This window comes from Brachyhypopomus gauderio, unplaced genomic scaffold (assembly GCF_052324685.1).
Source record: "Brachyhypopomus gauderio isolate BG-103 unplaced genomic scaffold, BGAUD_0.2 sc72, whole genome shotgun sequence".
Taxonomy (NCBI): domain Eukaryota; kingdom Metazoa; phylum Chordata; class Actinopteri; order Gymnotiformes; family Hypopomidae; genus Brachyhypopomus; species Brachyhypopomus gauderio.
Window position 1 is genome coordinate 1103290 of NW_027506893.1, and position 19706 is coordinate 1122995.

The 19706-nt window shown below is 46.0% G+C and overlaps 1 protein-coding gene across 8 annotated transcripts; it reads right to left on the reverse strand.

The window, feature by feature from the left end:
- Positions 1–8947: 8947 nt before the first annotated feature.
- hapstr1b (HUWE1 associated protein modifying stress responses b) lies at positions 8948–18562 on the reverse strand. 8 transcript variants are annotated; one of them, XR_013125118.1, is made up of 6 exons: positions 18118–18562; positions 16541–16621; positions 14234–14509; positions 9708–10523; positions 9529–9563; positions 8948–9434 (listed from the first exon to the last, which is right to left on the reverse strand). XR_013125118.1 is itself a non-coding variant. In XM_076989973.1 (4 exons), the coding sequence occupies exons 1-4, from the start codon at positions 18317–18319 to the stop codon at positions 10282–10284; spliced, it is 801 nt and encodes a 266-aa protein (XP_076846088.1). In that variant the 5' UTR covers positions 18320–18562; the 3' UTR covers positions 8948–10281. The 8 variants fall into 8 exon arrangements, 1 of the variants encoding a protein (XP_076846088.1); XR_013125114.1 differs by lacking the exon at positions 9529–9563 and having other exon boundaries at positions 8948–9528; XR_013125115.1 differs by having other exon boundaries at positions 8948–9541.
- Positions 18563–19706: the final 1144 nt, after the last annotated feature.

The window sequence follows — 19706 nt, forward strand, 5'->3', positions numbered from 1 at the left end:
GTGCGCCGGGGGGAGGGGGGGGGGGGGGGGGGGATTGGGGGGGGGGCACATTAAACTTTCTTGTCCCGGGCCCTAGCAAGACTGTCAACGGGCCTGAGGACAGCACACGGTGCCGTTCGCTCGTGAATGTTCTCCGCTGCTCCGTCTCTCTACCTCCATCTCTCTGCCTCCGTCTCTCTGCCTCCGTCTCTCTACCTCCGTCTCTCTGCCTCCATCTCTCTGCCTCCGTCTCTCTGCCTCCGTCTCTCTACCTCCGTCTCTCTACCTCCGTCTCTCTGCCTCCGTCTCTACCTCCATCTCTGTGCCTCCGTCTCTCTGCCTCCGTCTCTCTACCTCCGTCTCTCTACCTCCGTCTCTTTACCTCTGTCTCTCTGCCTCCATCTCTCTGCCTCCGTCTCTCTGCCTCCGTCTCTCTACCTCCATCTGTCTGCCTCCATCTGTCTACCTCCATCTCTCTACCTCCATCTCTTTACCTCCGTCTCTCTGCCTCCGTCTCTCTGCCTCCATCTCTCTACCTCCATCTCTGTACCTCCGTCTCTCTGCCTCCGTCTCTCTGCCTCCGTCTCTCTGCCTCCGTCTCTCTACCTCCGTCTCTCTACCTCCGTCTCTCTGCCTTCGTCTCTCTGCCTTCGTCTCTCTACCTCCGTCTCTCTGCCTCCGTCTCTCTGCCTTCGTCTCTCTACCTCCGTCTCTCTACCTCCGTCTCTCTGCCTTCGTCTCTCTACCTCCGTCTCTCTACCTCCGTCTCTCTGCCTTCGTCTCTCTGTCTCCGTCTCTCTGCCTCCGTCTCTCTGCCTCCGTCTCTCTGCCTCCGTCTCCCAGGACGACATAGATGGAGCGAAAGCTAAACGCTAAACTGTGTCTCCTCGTATGAACGTCTCCTTAGGCGTGTCCCGACTTGCCACGGGCAAGAAGCTCCTCCCCCCAGTAAGTGCCATTACTTATTTAATGTGACCCCTCTAAGGGCGCTATGGACTTTCTTTGATCTACACATCAAATCAGGAGTAAGTAAACTGTGGAGATATGAATAATAGATACGAATGAAGTCAGGGTGCCGTCGCCATTTCAACAGCGTGTAGCTGGCATGTGCACTCAATACACACACAATACACACTCAATACATACTCAATACACACACACAATACACACTCAATACACACACAATACACACACAATACATACTCAATACACACTCAATACATACTCAATACACACACAATACATACTCAATACACACACAATACACACTCAATACACACACAAACCGGCTCTCGCCTCTTTGCTTGGACAGGTGATAAATGACCTTGGACAGGTGATAAATGACCTTGGACAGGTGATAAATTACCTGTGTCTCAAATGTCCTGTTTCTCTGGAAATCTTGTTTACTTCACGACTTATTGGAATATCAGTTTCCCTAGTTTTACTTTTTATAGGTGTGTGCTTCTGGATTAATTCCAGAAACTACTAACATCATTCCAAACAAAAATACACAAAAAGCACCGAGAGTATTAATGATGGGGGACACACCGAGAGTATTAACAATGGGGGACACACCGAGAGTATTAATGATGGGGACACACAGAGAGTATTAATGATGGCGGACACACCACGAGTATTAATGATGGGGGACACACCGAGAGTATTAATAATGGCGGACACACCAAGAGTATTAATGATGGCACACAACCGGTTAAAAATTTTTTTTTAATGTTTTAAAATACAGTGTTTTCAGGCCTAATAGTGCAACGAAACCAAGTTCAAGTTTGCAAAACAAAAGGTTTAACTTCGGAGTTCAGAAAGTTTGGTGGTGTGACCCTGATTGTCAGACTCTCGTGTGTCCACATCCTCCTCTGTCTGTAGTATGTGTAGCAAGTGTCTGTATTAAAGGTCTGTAGTAAGTGTATGTAGTAAGTGTCTGTAGTAAATGTCTGTAGTAAGTGTATGTAGTAAGTGTCTGTATTAAAGGTCTGTAGTAAGTGTATGTAGTAAGTGTCTGTAGTAAATGTCTGTAGTAAGTGTCTGTGTGCATTTACTGCTGTCTACTTCCGCCACATAGCTGCTGTACTTCGAGACGTGGGCGGAGCCTACTCGTGTAGAATATGTTGCTGGCCTTGGTGCTGAAGTCATTGATATGCGCTTCATGACTCAGAAGACACCAGCTTTCATGTTTACTGAGTTCTTGAGATTTGAACCCACCTTTATGTCATATTTTATCGTATCAACCCAAAAGATAAAACCAAGGGGACTGTAATGACACTTAAAGCTATAGTGTAAATAAAACTATATTCAGTCTTAAGCGTTCTGACTGGAGCACTAAAGGCTCTCTCTCACGGCCATGACTCAAGACCTACATATATGAAGTTTGGTAGAGGCACCTCTGTGTTATATTTTAGTTTTCAAACCACGTGGTTACTGGCATTCTCCTTTTTTCTGACTGTAGAGCGCAGATTACAGAGCTGGTGGACCTGAAGCTACGTGCGTTATTACTCATTGTGGGTGTCCCAGTGAAGTGTGATTGAAATGGCTTTTAAATCTGAGTGAAGAGTGCTCCCTGGGTTACATGTTATAATGTAATCACTGAAAATAATCACATTGTGTCTTCTGGCATCAAACAGATCTATAGAGACCAAAATATTATAATGGAAAATCTATTAAATGCTATGTTTGGATAACACTGGTAACACTGGATAACATGCGTTTAGCCATCACCCTCCTGGCTTGAAGCTGTTGTGTGATGGGGAGAATTACGTAGTTTCACACACATGTGCACACACACACACACACACACACACACACACACACACACACAGTAGTAGCCCTGTAGTGAAGACATGATGACACTCTAGATTTACTAAGATCAATATAAATTATTCAGATTCAAACACAGGTCCAGGAAAAGAGTGTGTGGATGTGCTACACATGAATGGACCTGCTGTAGAAACTCTTATCCTGGGCAATGTACCCTTTGGGAGAGCAGGGGAAGAGACAGAGAGAGAGAGAGAGAGAGAGAGAGAGAGAGAGAGAGAGAGAGAGAGAGAGAGAGAGAGAGAGAGATACAGAGAGAGAGATAGAGACAGAGAGAGAGAGAGAGAGAGAGAGAGAGAGAGAGAGAGAGAATTGTCTGGGGAATACTAAACTCAAACTAAAGTTAGCATATTTCCTGTCTGTTCTTATAAGTGCTTCCCCTCTGTTCTGCGTCCATGTGTGTGTGTGTGTGTGTGTGTGTGTGTGTGTGTGTGTGTACTAACCCAGATTGTGGGGGGAAAAGTTTTAGTCAGAACATTTCTATATTGCTGAGTGGCCTGAAAATGTGCGAAACACACACACACACACACACACACACACACACACACACACACACACACACACACACACACACACACACACACACACACACACCTTGTACTTCTGGCAGGACCTTTGGTAGCTAGGTTCAATCAAACTGCTTTGGCAACACAACACCCTTCAGACTAAAAACAATCTCCCAATCAATACAGTTCCACTTGGAGAATAAAAACGATCAATGCTATTAACTTATGAATGGTGCTCGGCTGCAATCTGCAGAGAACAAAGACACTCTTGTTTGGTTTAAAGATGAAAAGTGCTTCATGTCCACTGAAACCCATTTTATTTAGGACCAAAGTTAAAACAGTGTTGTACAGAGACATATATGGAGGTACAACGGTATTAACACTCAGCATTTGAAAATAATACTGTTGAAATATGCATACAAAGTGATCAAAACTGGCACACAAAAAAAGAACACACACACACACACACAAATACACAGAGCCTGCCCCTGAAGCTTTCTGTGAAATTCTATACAACTTGCAAACACCTGTGACTAACCAAAAGTCTTTTCCTCTTATCACATGAACTCTCTGCGAGTGTGTGTGAAAATGTAACTGTGCCAAAGTGAGTTGGGGGGGTGGAGTTAAACTGAAGCCCGCCCCCTGGATGGGTTAAAACAAACTCTCGTTAGCTACAACACATCCAAACAAACAGGAGAAATAGATGTTTGTGTGTGTGAAGACTCTTGTGATTTCGCATAAATCTATAGACAGGGTTACATAACACTCATCCCCAGATGTCTTTATTTTTTTTACCTTTACCTTTTCTTTCTACACAGCTCTTCTCTCTATTTCCTTATCACCTCTCTCTCTCCCTCTCTCTCTCTTCCCACTCATCTAGTCTTGCTGTTTGTGATTTTTTTCTCACTGGCACATCCTCCTTGGAAAGATTTGCCTTTTCGTCATTGCCACCCCCCCCCCCCCTCCTCTTTCTCCCTGCTTTCGTCCGCCCTCACATGAGCTCAGATTCATTTCAAGCCCAACCCGTTTCAAGCCTTGACAACCGGCCACGTACACCTCATATAAACGCCACCTTTGTCTGCAGAAGGCACCTGAAAGGCGTTTTATTTCTCAATGATTCGATTTTTTTCACGTCCACGCTCCTTTGTTTGACGACTGCTGCCCCCTAGTGGCCACTCGGCGAAGTTACGTTAAGACGCAACTGCCTGAAGAGGCCGCGTTTAGTTGCATCATGGCGCTGTTTATCTCGAATGGATAAATATTACTGAGAGACATGTAACGTGTTGCTATGGCGATGAGCTTACGGAGAACTGAAGATACCGTGTGAAGAGAGGAAAGGGATGCAGATCTTTCCAAATTCGACAAACCCCCCTGTCGCATCCACAGGCTGTTCTGTCTTACTCCACCTGAACCCAAAAAGTCATCAATGAAACAAAGGGGTGTTGGGGAATTGACTGTGTGTGTGTGTGTGTGTGTGTGTGTGTGTGTGTGTGTGTGTGTGTGTGTGTGTGTGAGGAGGTGAGAACACCCAGAGACTTCGGTTTCAGGCGATCCCTTGATGTTTAATTTTAACTTCTGCTGAGAGTAAGTAAATGTAGCAGTTTGCGAGATTCCTTTTGATGTGAAATTTCATCTGCCGAAGATCTAGCCTTCTAGGCCCTAGAATAGGGGGTTAAATCAATAACAACATCTTCTAATCGTAATAACTACTCCAAAATAACACTAGACAAAAAGGAAACTCAGTCACGCTATAGTTTCATCAGTTCCTGCGTGTCCTGCTGCACGTCACGGTAATGTAATCAGACGTGTGAAGTCAAAGTAAAGGAATTACACGTTTCATTCATTCATAAACGGACCAGGGTCAAGAACTCTTGGACGAGCCTTGCGACTTAAGCCTGTTTGGCAGAATATTATAGTTATACTAAAGCCGTTCTGATGGGATTACAAAAGGGTTTTGATTGGTCGTTTCCTAAAAAATTAAGTTTAAGTTATAAGTTTAAGTTATTTTAAAAAACTTCCATTTATTATTATGTAATTATTAGGTGTATGTTAAGCAAACTTTTGGCAAAACCCTACTGCGTCACAACCGCCGCAGCTCCAACAACAATAATAATGATATTTATTTTTTCCTCATAATCAGAAACAGCTCCAGTGTGAGTACGTGAGCTTGTCTCTGGCCTTCACACTGGGCCGGGACTCTATGCCAGAACTACTGCTTTTGATTGTTCCACTGGCAGCCAAACACACACCATTCAGGGACTCACAAACCTCCAAACACACGCCCTTCAGGGACTCACAAACCTCCAAACACACGCCCTTCAGGGACTCACAAACCTCCAACACTGCTCAGCGTTGGCCGGAGCAATATGCCTACTGTTGAGCTGTTACAGTGCAAAATGTACTTTTCTGACCTTGGAAGTTTAATTTAAGTTCAAGTTTAATGTAATTCCTTACTAAGTATCCTCATTACTTTGTACACAAAATTAAAGCTACAGGAAAACAATTCAAACATTAATCAACTGGCCTACTTTGTGATGTTTCATAGATCATACATACATGTCAGTAAGGATGAATAATTCAAAAGCATTTTGCATAGACATCAGTAATCTGTCTTGGACTAGACACCTACATCCACAGCAGGACAACAATCGGGATTTTGGAGTGGTCCCAGGCTGAGATCAGACTGTGTGAGCTCTGTGTACAACATCAGAAACTGCGTGAGCTCTATGTACAACATCAGAAACTGCGTGAGCTCCGTTTACAACATCAGAGACCACGTGAGCTCCGTGTACGACATCAGACTGCGTGAGCTTCGTGTACGACATCAGAGACTGCGTGAACTCCACGTACAACATCAGACTGCGTGAACTCCACGTACAACATCAGAGACCGCGTGAGCTCCGTGTATGACATCAGAGACCGTGTGAGCTCCGTGTACGACATCAGAGACTGCGTGAATGTGTTGTATGATCACAACCTTCGACCCGGGACGTTCACAGAACTACAAACATGGACAGCCATATGATACACCTTTTGGTTTACACAATTGTAGCAGATTTTCATTTGAAAATTAACCTTTAATTTACGTTTAACCATTACGTTTAACTGAACGTAATGCCACTGTGTTGGAACCAGTAAACCATAATACTGAACTGCATTATGCAGGTCTACAGACCAACTCTGGTAACATTTGAATACACTCCTTACAGTCCACAACGCCCTCAGATGTGAACATCTTCACATTTGTAGCCTTGTACAAATCTGCCTGTCTCTCTCACCGTAAGCCACATGACTTCTGCTGGTCTTGCTTTTATTCAATCATAATTAAATCTTTATTAGCCGTGTTTAATCGCGCGGTAGAATCGATGTTGAAGCTGGAAGTGTAGAACACATATTGGCACAGTTGTGTGGAGATGTTAAGAGCCTGACTTACAACGTGGTGTACAACTCCAGTGAAGCTTCGTAGCACATCCAGCTGTGCAGAAAGATCGCTGGGAGGAGTCTGGTTTGGTCCTAACTGCATTACGCACTGGGCCCTTTCCAGTCAGCGAACTGGGGTGGTTCCAGGGTGTTCTAGGGTATTTTGGGGGTGTTTTCGGGGCGTAAGCGTAACATGCTTCTAAATGTATAGCTGTTATTTCACTTGACAAAACTCTTTAAAAAAAAAAAAAAAAAAAAAAAAAAAACCATAAACCTTATGCAGAGTTCTGAAGGATCAGCATGACAGTTGTCTGATCTATCAAACCAAAGGTTTCAACAAAACGGGTATTTTCCACCAGTTAAGACGGATGCAGAGGTACTTCAGCGCACATCACAGTCACAGAAGAACTACATTGTGCCCTCGGGGAGCCAGGGTCATCCTATATAGCTTTGTTGATGGTAATTAAAACTCGACGTTCTACACAGCGGTCACGTATCCTTTTCAAATTCAGTGCTTGATAACGAGTCACTCAGTTTTTAGCCTAGTGACCCGCAAGGATGAAGACAATGAACAATTATTACTCAATAAACATGTAGTGGAAACCCCAACATTAATATTCATAAAGCACATAGCCGTGTTTGCCTTCTTTGCCCTGTTGTGCTGGTGCACTCCGATATGTTGTATTTAAATCACTGATATGACATCTAAAAGAGGAAACCAGCCAGGAATAAGACGCCCAGGGGGAAGGAGAGTCAGACCGAACACTGACATTTACTACCCCACCAAAATCTGACCGCATTCTGAACCCGGGGGCTGTTTCCATGAGATTCAGAAGCTAGATGGGAGTTCAAAATGGCTGCACAGCAGAAAAAACCCCTAACCCTTGCAACATGAAGGGAAACAGCTTAGTAAAAGCCCACATGTTTGACTTTCCCCATTTAGATTTGAAAGCACAAATTTTGCTTAGCCAGACATTTTCACGTATTTCAAATGTCATGGCAGTTTGGGTAGATTTTAAGCTACCTTATTTCAACATTTAAGAGGCTCTGAGCAGACGCAGATGACGGGGCCAGAATCAAGTCTCCGCTTTGTTCTAATAAGCTTTTTTTCTGAGCTTTTAGGAGCTGGTTAATGGGCTCCATCACACATGACTTAGTTTGTGGGCAGCGCTTTTAAAATCACAAAGAAACTCAGCTCATACCGCACAGTCTAAATAATTTCTTCTAAACGAAAGTCTGCAAAAGCACTTTCCATGGCCATTTCGATATGCTAGTGCATCAGCGTGAACAGGGTAATGCTACACAGCTAGGCCGTCAGTCTCAAGAGCCCAGAAACCAATGACTTTTTAAGCCATTTCTAATCGTTAACATCTGGAAGTTTCTTTAAAAGTAAAACATGTATGATCCTGCACGTTCAAGTTAACACAATAGAGAAAATCATCATCTTATAGGCACAGGTCCTGATTTATTGTTTAACAAAGGGAACCCCAACATTATACTATAGGTTTCTATGGCCAAAAATTCACGCCCAAAACACTGTGTATTATGCAAGCCTAAGGGCTTCTTTTTTGAGGTGCAGGGAGGCTTGGTGGAGGTCACTACACTAACTACCATACACAGACACAGAATAAAGACCCACAAGTTTCCCCCCGAAAACCAAAAATGTCATTATGAAGTTGAGTCATAACCCTGATGAGCAAATAAAAACCTCCCATCCAATAACGGTATCCCATCAACCCTGGAGCCAGAAGAACCGGGCGTGTGAGGTCCTACTGGAGTCAGCGGTCTCAGTAAACATGCCCACTCCTGCACCAGCACACTGTGGCTTCAAATGCTAATGATGTGTGTTGATGGTGAAGAGCATATGGACTTGTTGAAGGCAGATGTTGTTGGCTGGAACACACACGGGAGTGAACGACTGTCCAGCGGCACGTTCTAACGTTTTCACGTTCTCAGGTTAGAGTCCGGGGTTCTCATTGGTTCACGTTTTTTGGAAGCCACCACAAAGGACAGGTCTAGAGCCACCTCGCTCTGTTGCATATTAACTCTGAACACTTGGAACACAACTCGATGGGAGTTCGCAAAAAAAAAAGCAATGTGGCACAAACATCACTGAAAGATCACCATAAGATCACCGAAAGACGGCACAGACAGTCCGGCCCTAACCGGTGAGCCACAGCTGATCACGTCAACATTACGGCGAACAGGAGAGGAGGTAGTTAAAAGCTTGATTTCTTTAATGCAAGAATCATTATTGTACATTAACAATTCAATGGTCTCTGCACAGCCTCTTTTTTACAATATGTACCACAAGTCTATGTCAGCACCTACAGTTATTTACATTACATAATGTTACACTGGAGACAACGGTGCAAGGGGAAGGGATAGAGAGAGAGAGAGAGAGAGAGAGAGAGAGAGAGAGAGAGAGAGAGAAAGTGCAGATGATAGGATGAACGCACAGGAAGTATGATGAACTTCATAGCAGAAGAAATCAAAAGTGGTTGGGGTGGTGCACAAGCATAAGTGCTGCTATCAGAGCACTGGGGGTTACTGGAGCGGCGCAGGCCAAACAAACAACAGGAATAACATTTCAAATGAAGAGAGAGACCTGCGCTGCTCTTTCGGCCGCGGTGTGGTAGCAGAGAGCTGAGGCAGTGACGGGCGCTGTTGGGAGGCGGCAGGGACCACTCGCGCCTCGCACGTCTCACGCACACGCCTCACGCACACGCCTCGCACACACCTCGCACGTCTCACGCACACGTCTCACGCACACGCCTCGCACGCCTCACGCACACGCCTCACGCACACGCCTCGCACGCCTCACGCACACGCCTCGCACGTCTCACGCACACGCCTCACGCCTCGCACGCCTCACGCCTCGCACGTCTCACGCACACGCCTCATGCACACGCCTCGCACGTCTCACGCACACGCCTCACGCACACGCCTCGCACGTCTCACGCACACGCCTCACGCCTCGCACGCCTCACGCACACGCCTCACATGTCACTCACAAAATTGTCCACGCATGCACAAACACACACACACACACATGACAAAATTTACACATACTGGGTCTCATACAGTCATGGACTTTTACACCAAACATTCTTCAGTGCAGTCTCTCTCATGCGTCTCTCACACAAAACACACACAAGTCAGACAAACGCAGCCACTAAAAAAACACTCATACAACCTTAACACACCCCAAAAAAAAGTATAATTCTTCCTTTTCCTGTCAGTTCAGACTAAATGCAACACATGCATCCAGACGCACAAACAGAACCAGAGTGAATGAGGGGTGTGTGCATGTAGACATGATCACAGGGAAGGGCACTTTGGCCTCCGAGCTCCACCTCCCACTGTTGAATTCATTGGGCTCTCTAGACCAATCAGAGAAAGCGCTAGACTGAAGCAAGCACTTCTATTGGCTGCTATTGTTTCCTGGTCAAGAGTAAAGATGGGAGGATGACTGACGAGTGGCTTTTTTTCTCTTTTATTTTTCTGTTTATTTTAAATTTTTTTCGTTTTGTTTTGTGCGCGTGTGAGCTCAGATCATCCTATTGCGTTTGTGGGTGGGCGAGTCTGTAATGACGTCACTGCACTGGGCGGAGCTTCGTTTCCGAGTGCCGTTGTCTAGGTGAAGTGCCATCTCCTCGGCAATGAAGGTGTTGAGGTCAACATCGTGGAGACCATTTCTACGGCGCCCTGGGGCGGAGCTAGTGCTCAGGTGGGTGGGCGAACCAGGAGCTCCAGAACGCATGCTGATGCTGGCCATGGCACCACTCAGGCCTGGAAGACAAACAAACACCACGCTACATCCCCATTACTCATAAACACCACGCTACATCCCCATTACTCAAAACAAACACCACGCTACATCCCCATTACTCAAACACCACGCTACATCCCCATTACTCATAACAAACACCACGCTACATCCCCATTACTCATAACAAACACCACGCTACATCCCCACAACTCAAACACCAAGCTACATCCCCATTACTCAAACACCACGCTACATCCCCATTACTCATAACAAACACCACGCTACATCCCATTTACTCATAACACCACGCTACATCCCATTTACTCATAACAAACACCACGCTACGTCCCCATTACTTAAAACAAACACCACGCTACGTCCCCATTACTTAAAACAAACACCACGATACATCCCATTTACTCATAACACCACGATACATCCCATTTACTCATAACACCACGATACATCCCATTTACTCATAACAAACACCACGCTACATCCCATTTACTCATAACAAACACCAAGCTACACCCTCATTACTCATAAACACCACGCTACATCATCATTACTCATAAACACCACGCTACATCCCCTTTACTCATAACACCAAGCTACATCCTCATTACTCATAAACACCACGCTACATCCTCATTACTCATAAACACCACGCTACATCCCCTTTACTCAAACACCAAGCTATATCCCCATTACTCACAGCAAACACCACACATTTCCCTTCACTCACAGTACAAACACCACACTACATCCCCCTTCACTCACAGTACAAATACCACACTACATCCCCATTACTCATAACACAAGACTACATCCCCTTTACTCAAAACACCACGCTACATCCCCTTTACTCACAGCACAAACACCACGCTACATTCCCTTCACCCACAACACCAGACAACATCCCCCTTCACTCACAACACCACACTACATCCTCTTTACTCACAGTACAAACACCACGCTACATCCCTTTACTGAAAACAAACACCATGCTACATCCCCTTTACTCATAAACACCAAGCTACATCCCCCTGCACTCACAGTACAAACACCACACTACATCCCCTTTACTCATAACACCACGCTACACCCCCATTACTCATAACATCACACTACATCCCCTTCACTCACAGTACAAACACCACACTACATCCCCTTCACTCACAGTACAAACACCACACTACATCGCCCTTCACTCACAGTACAAACACCACATTACATCGCCCTTCACTCACAGTACAAACACCACATTACATCGCCCTTCACTCACAGTACAAACACCACACTACATCCCCTTCACTCACAGTACAAACACCACATTACATCGCCCTTCACTCACAGTACAAACACCACACTACATCGCCCTTCACTCACAGTACAAACACCACACTACATCCCCTTCACTCACAGTACAAACACCACATTACATCGCCCTTCACTCACAGTACAAACACCACACTACATCCCCTACACTGACTGTACAAACACCACACTACATCGCCCTTCACTCACAGTACAAACACCACACTACATCCCCTTCACTTACAGTACAAACACCACACTACATCCCCTACACTCACAGTACAAATACCACACTACATCCCCTTCACTCACAGTACAAACACCACACTACATCCCCTTCACTCACAGTACAAACACCACACTACATCCCCTTCACTCACAGTACAAATACCACACTACATCACCCTTCACTCACAGTACAAATACCACACTACATCACCCTTCACTCACAGTACAAATACCACTCTACATCCCCTTCAGTCACAGTACAAACACCACACAACATCACCCTTCACTCACAGTACAAACACCACACTACATCCCCTTCACTCACAGTACAAACACCACACTACATCACCCTTCACTCACAGTACAAACACCACACTACATCCCCTTCACTCACAGTACAAACACCACACTACATCCCCTTCACTCACAGTACAAACACCACACTACATCCCCTACACTGACTGTACAAACACCACACTACATCCCCTACACTGACTGTACAAACACCACACTACTTCCCCTTCACTCACAGTACAAACACCACTACATCCCCTATACTCACAATACAAATACCACACTACATCCCCTTCACTCACAGTACAAACACCACACTACATCCCCTACACTGACTGTACAAACACCACACTACATCCCCTTCACTCACAGTACAAACACCACTACATCCCCTATACTCACAATACAAATACCACACTACATCCCCTTCACTCACAGTACAAACACCACACTACATCCCCTACACTGACTGTACAAACACCACACTACATCCCCTTCACTCACAGTACAAACACCACTACATCCCCTATACTCACAATACAAATACCACACTACATCCCCTTCACTCACAGTACAAACACCACACTACATCCCCTTCACTCACAGTAAAAACACCACACTACATCCCCTACACTCACAGTACAAACACCACATTACATCCCCTTCACTCACAGTACAAACACCACACTACACCCCCCCTGCACTCACAGTAAAAACACCACACTACATCCCCCTTCACTCACAACACCACACTACATCCCCTTCACTCACAGAAAAAACACCACACTACATCCCCTTCACTTACAGTACAAACACCACACTACATCCCCTACACTGACAGTACAAACACCACACTACACCCCCCCCCCCCTGCACTCTCAGTACAAACACCACACTACATCCCCTACACTCACAGTAAAAACACCACACTAGAGGTCTGCACTCCCGCGGTAATCCCGCGGGTCCCGCGGGACCCGGCAGAATATCTTGCGGCGCGGGACAGAATTTAATTGTTATTGGCGGGAGCGGGAGTTGAATTAGTCCAGGCGATGCGGGAGCGGGACCACATATACATGTAGAAAAATCTAATATTAAAAAATTAATTAATAGTCTAGAAAATTATAATAATAACAACGCAATGATTTCCATGCATAAGGAACAGGACGAAAACAACTAATCATTCAGTAAGTAAGCAATAAACTAATTCAAAATATTGGCTAAGCAACTGATCACGTGAACATACAAACACCACACTACATCCCCTTCACTCACAACAAACACCACACTACATCCCCATCACTCACAGTACAAACACCACACAACATCCCCTACACTGACAGTACAAACACCACACTACATCCCCTACACTGACAGTACAACCACACTACATCCCCTACACTCACAATACAAACACCACATTACATCCCCTTCACTCACAACAAACACCACACTACATCCCCTTCACTCACAACAAACACCACACTACATCCCCCATACCCAGTGTAACAGACCAATAGCAAGGTTACCCCACCCCTACCACAAGGGTATACTGCTAATCTGAAAGAGTATGGGATCAAACACTTTCAGTTGAGAAGAACCTGTTGACACTGATGTTTGAATCTGAGGTGCGCCAACACTATGTGCAATACATGACCACGGAGAACACATATTACTAGATAATAATGTGCATATAAATCTACAGTTACTGCTATCTGAAGTGTACATAATTTCTATATCTATGCAGTGCATATGGATCCCTATTAAGTGTACATTCGTTGTATATCTACTTGCAGCGTACATTCCTCCTACATCTATCTGAAGCGCAACATCTTTATGACCAGCTCTAGCTCGTGCTCCCACTCTGAAGAACCATGTCAGACAACAACCTCACCATGCAGGGCGATGGCCTCCCTGAAAGGCTGCAGGTCCGTCTCCACGGACGAGCTCGTTTCCGAGGACGCCGGCCGGCTGGGTGACACCATGGCGAGTCGGGGCGGAGCCCTGGAGCTGCGTGGAGGCGGGGCCTTGCCACACAGGAAGCTAATGAGGTCTTCGCGCCGGATGGTCCGCCTCCTCTTCTTCACCCATGCGAGCACGTCCTTGTTCCTCCGCTGGTGGCCGATCTGAATGCCCAGCTCGTAGCTTCTCTGGTGGGCCTCCACGCTCTCTACACATGGAAACAAAGGGCTCCACCATGTTCATTCTGTGCTGCCAGAGCAGGAAGTGAAAATCACTTTATTTAAATAAATCTACTTCTATATATGATTTTAATAAAATACGTATATTTAAAAATATGATTAAAAAATTGGTAGCAATGGAAAAGATTTCAGAGCAATATAAAAAATCTAAAAAAAAAAAAAAAAAGGACAATTCAATGCAGTTCATTCACATTTATAACTGTGATCTATACATTTATACGGTCAATACTCCACGGCATCATTTCACAAGATCACTATTTTCTGGCACTAGGAAATGCTACCACAATTCCCAAAGAACATGTAGCTCTGGATAATGTGCACTAATTTCTTTACAATGCACGTTGGATTTGACTCAAGGCCTCTCTCCCCCGTACACCTACACAAAGACCAGCATGTCTGTTAACACTCATCAACACACATACTGAACTGTGCTGGACAGACGACTCAAAGCATCAAAGTGTGTTGGACTGGTGTTGAGAAGTGTTGTCCAGCCTCTGGACCATGACGGCAAGTCATACACCCTACCGTGCAGTCAGACAGCAAACGGGGCAGGAGACACCACTCAGGGGTCCACCATGAGCCCGCTAAAGTATGCTCATAAAACATCAAATCATTTTGCAGAATGCCCAAGGAAGGCCCGGTATTACCTAGTGAAACGCTTTAGTGATTTAGACGCATTAAGCAGGTGATTCAACATTCTACCAGTTACTGCATTTACGCCAACATCCCTCAACGACAAGCGCAAGTGGATGCAACTCTGCTCATAAGGAGCCCAACACGCTTCCTTTACCCACACGGAGAGCTGGACGGCTAGACATTAATTACCTTTGGCGATAGCAGCAGGAGCCCATGGGAAGGTGCACCATGCCAACTGGGTTCCAGCGAGCTGAAGCTCTTGTCCAGGCGCTGGACACCGGACTAGCAGAGGTGTCTCAGACGAGGCAGCACTCGAGTTTGACTCGAGTCAAACGGCTGCACTCGAAAACGGAAACGCGTCTATTAACTGCCGGGGTGCCAAGTGTTCCCATAGTGCAGTTCGTTGTAGCCTCTCTACGCCCGACCTCCCACGCCTCATCCTCAAACACCCATAGGTTCAGTCTCCAACAGTTTAGGTTCCTTCCACCTGCATCCAGCAATCATTCGCTCGTTCCTCTCTCAGAGTACACGCTCGCGCCATGTTCATGCTTCCGATACTCCAGACACTGAACTGTATTAAAAAAATTGTTACTTTTTTGTTCGTCCACCGCCCACAAATACATACAATGCTTCAACTCAACTTATAGGTAAACAGCTTTGTATTGCTGAGCCTAGGAATTCATTACAGATGTTCCACTATGTCAAACGTACACACCTGCAGAAATTCTCTCATCTCTCCACCTGAGCTGTGGGCAAACTTTAACTGCCTTGCTAAGAGGCCTCTAACAGGCTGGAGTCAACACCCTGTGACCCAGCACTCCAGCACCAAATCTCCCTTCTGCTGTGATGAGAGAAATTACCAATGCAAAATGAACTTTTTCACGTGCAACTTGTCTGCAAGTGTGTGATGTATACAGCTTGTCCAGACGTCAGTGGTCCCCATCACAGACTGAACGGCCACTGAGAGCAGAGCTCCGTTCACGCTCGACACAGTGCCTTGATTTAGACAGCTAAACGCAGGCCTAAGAACAAAGCCTAATGACGCCTGATACAGTAACACCCAGGAGCGGAGTGGGGGCTTGGGCAGGAGCTCCTGGCGATATGGTGAAGACAGTGAACTCTGCAAGGGCTGCGACCTTAATCAAGTTAGCCTTTCATTACCAGCCAGTTTTACTTATTAGGATTGACAAGCTCCATCGGGTGATTAATGGGTCTTAAAAGTATACCACATTACCTAGTTTACTTTACAAGATCCCTAGTTTGCAAGTACCCCTCTATGTTTATATTTTCCATACAATACATGATCCTGAAATCACAGGCTTTAGTGGTAATATAACAACATCTTTCACAAAGTCTTAACATACCTTTGTAGAGGTTGGTGACGGCAGTAGCAGCATTCTGAAAAGGAATCCACAATGAAATCCCCTGTTGTTGACAAACTCTATCTGTGGGAGGAAGAAGAGGAGACAGGAAATGTGTACGTCCCAATAAGACATTTGTCACCACGGGTTCCCGTCCGTGTTAATGAGTGACATCATCCATGAGTCTGTACCCAAAGCCACTCGCCGCTCCCCAAACTGTCAAAAAAGTTCAGCCGACTCGTATGGAATTCGTTATTCAGCACTACTGTCGAGTGGCTAATATAATAACCCGCGGTGTGAATTTGATATCCAGAAGGACGACGCTACGCCATTTTGTTGGGAGTAGCAGGTTTAGTTTATCAGAAGACTGAACCATGTAACCAAGACTGAGAATCTCACTGCCAGCAACCCGGATCTTTGACTATCCGACGTTTGACACAAGCACTGTCAGCAAACTACAACGTTAATCTTTCTTTAATAAACATAAAACCACCCAACTTCACTTCCTACAGGACTGGGTGTACTGAATCCCGACGTGAAGCCAGACTGACCACAATAACTCCAACACAACTTCACCCCGGCCAGCCTGCTAACCCTTCCTTCGCCATTTTGTTTTGCAATTCTTCAACGTTTTTTTGTTTGATTTGTGGTGAATATTCGTGCCGGTCCCGTCGACCAACAGCCCCCCACCCCGGGGGGAGGTGTGTGTGTGTGTGTGTGTGTGTTCGTGGGCCCCCCGGGCCGTGAATGTGGCCCGACACGAGTTGACAACAGAGCAGAGTCGGCCGTAAATCGTCCCGAGTTATTTTCACCCGAGGAACTCCTCCCTGCACTTCGCCATTTTGTTTCGTGTAGTGATAGCTGTCTAAAAAAACACACAAAAACACTGAACCCGTGTGGGACTAACACACACACACACTCCTGGTGCGACTGGGGAACAACCCCGTCCTGCTGGATCAAATATGACCCGTTTCAGTCATTATTCACCCCGGCTGCCTATTAAGTGTCATCCCCCCCTCCCCAGTCTTTGGCGTATTAGCACGCTAGCATAAAGACTCGGGGTGGGCTTCACTAGCGACCTTCACCACCGAACCGCCGTCGAACCGCCCCGCGGCCACGACGCCGAGCTCGGGGTGTTGGGTGTGTCGCACCCGGCCAACAGGCCTCCGTCTCGGTCACCATGGTGGTGGTTTCAGCGGCTGTTCTGTGAGCTGCCCGGTGCCCTTTGTTTGAAATGTAGTGGCAACTGCCAGCTAGTTAGCCAGCTAGCATAGCTAACCAGGCTACATAGCTAACTTAGCTACCTGGGTAACCTAGCTACTCGGCTAACTTAGCTACTTGGGTAACCTAGCTATTTGGCTAATTTAGCTACTTGGCTAAGCTAGCTACTCGGCTAATGTAGCTATTTGGCTAACCTAGCTACTCGGCTAACTTAGCTTCTTGGCTAATTTAGCCACTCGGCTAGCAGACCCGCTAGCCTTGCGTGGCTAAACAACAAATAACCCCGAGATCGTGCGAGTTAAGCGGCTAGCGGGGACCGCCTTGGCCGCCAGGCCGACTGTCCACCCCCCTCCACGGACCTTTATATAGCTGTGCGACGGCGGTGGCCGAATTCTGGAACAGATGCCACAGCTTCTGCTGGCTCTGGTCGGCCTCCTCCTGGCTCGGCTCCTCCTGCTCGGCCTCGGCCAGGCACTGCCGCTCCCATTTGGAGAACCAGTGCTCGGGGCCGTGCTCCTGGATCTCCGCTTCCCCCTCCTCCTCCTTCTTCTCCTCCATCATGTCGTACACCCACGGCGAGGACCGTCTGTATTTCACCCGAGTCTTTATTTGTATTCTTTATTTATTTATTTATTATTATTATTATTTTGTCCCGGAATCACGTTATGAGCGACTGCTGGAGCTCCGCCGCGGCCTCATCGACAGCTGTTGTCGCGTAGCCCTCACGACCGCATAGCGCACCCTGGAGCTGCTCCTCCTCCGCCGGGTTGACAAACACACTGGCGGGGCGACGACGCGCTCCACGGCGCACACGAAAACAAGTAGCGCTGCTGGCCGTCAAACCCCGCCCCCCTCGCGTCACAATGGGCTCCGGTTAGCTACGGTTGCCGCGAGGCGTGGTTTACCGGCGGGGCTTTAAATCGTTATTGGATCGGTTTTGATATTATGGCGTGTCGTCATAGAAAAACAATGTTGTCACCGCCCATGTTTGTGTGCACTTAAGTGTCTTGACAAATATTTTTTTGACCGCAGTTTGTTTGTAATAGGATATTTGGAGTTTGAAACATACTTTTGGGAGTGTGTGTGTGTGTGTGTGTGTGTACAACATACATTTAGTAAAACAAAAATGTTAAGCAATAGTTGTGGTAAACACAATTATCTGCAGATTGAGTTCCAAGTGTAGATTCTATGAGCCTGTCAGATCTGTGAAAACATCGGTGAAAACCTCCTGCAAAACAGCAAAACAATTCCTTTTTAAATAGTTAATCAGTAACATTTTGAATAGTCTACATATGATTACTTATTAAAGGCATGCACGATCAACGATGTACTGTAATGACTGGATAATACTGCATCTTTTTGCTGCAGTATAACCACTGCGAGGCAATCAGCACTGCAAGAAGTGTCAAAGCTATGCCAAAAACAGAAAATGGGATTTTTAAAACTAAGTAAAATTTACCCAAAATAGCGACTTTAAAAAGCTTATGTTGTTATTCATGCAGACTGAAATTGCGCTTCGTTTCTGCTGAAATTAATGTTTTAAACACCGGCAAACATTTCTGACAAGTTCTGGCATTAATCTGGTATTGAACTCATGACTGGACAGGAAAGCATATTCGTATTTTTCACGTTTCAGGACTTTCCGACATGCTGCATGAATCCATGAACCTACTTTAACCTGAACAACATACCAAAGCTAGCATGAAGTCCAGCTGAGCGGAAGATCACGCTGGTTTCAGTGAGCAGATTCTGAACCCGATGTCACAATTTTGTTCACCAGCAGAGGGAGCCAAAAACTAGCTTCTCTAACATTCAACAATAACCAATGAGCAGCCTGGCTAAAATAAGAGGTTGTTTGCCTGCAAATCGCCATCGCACCACAATTGCCTTCGTGGTGGGTGCTGCTAGCGCACCACCAGAATCTGCCACGTAAGCAGAGTTGTATAGT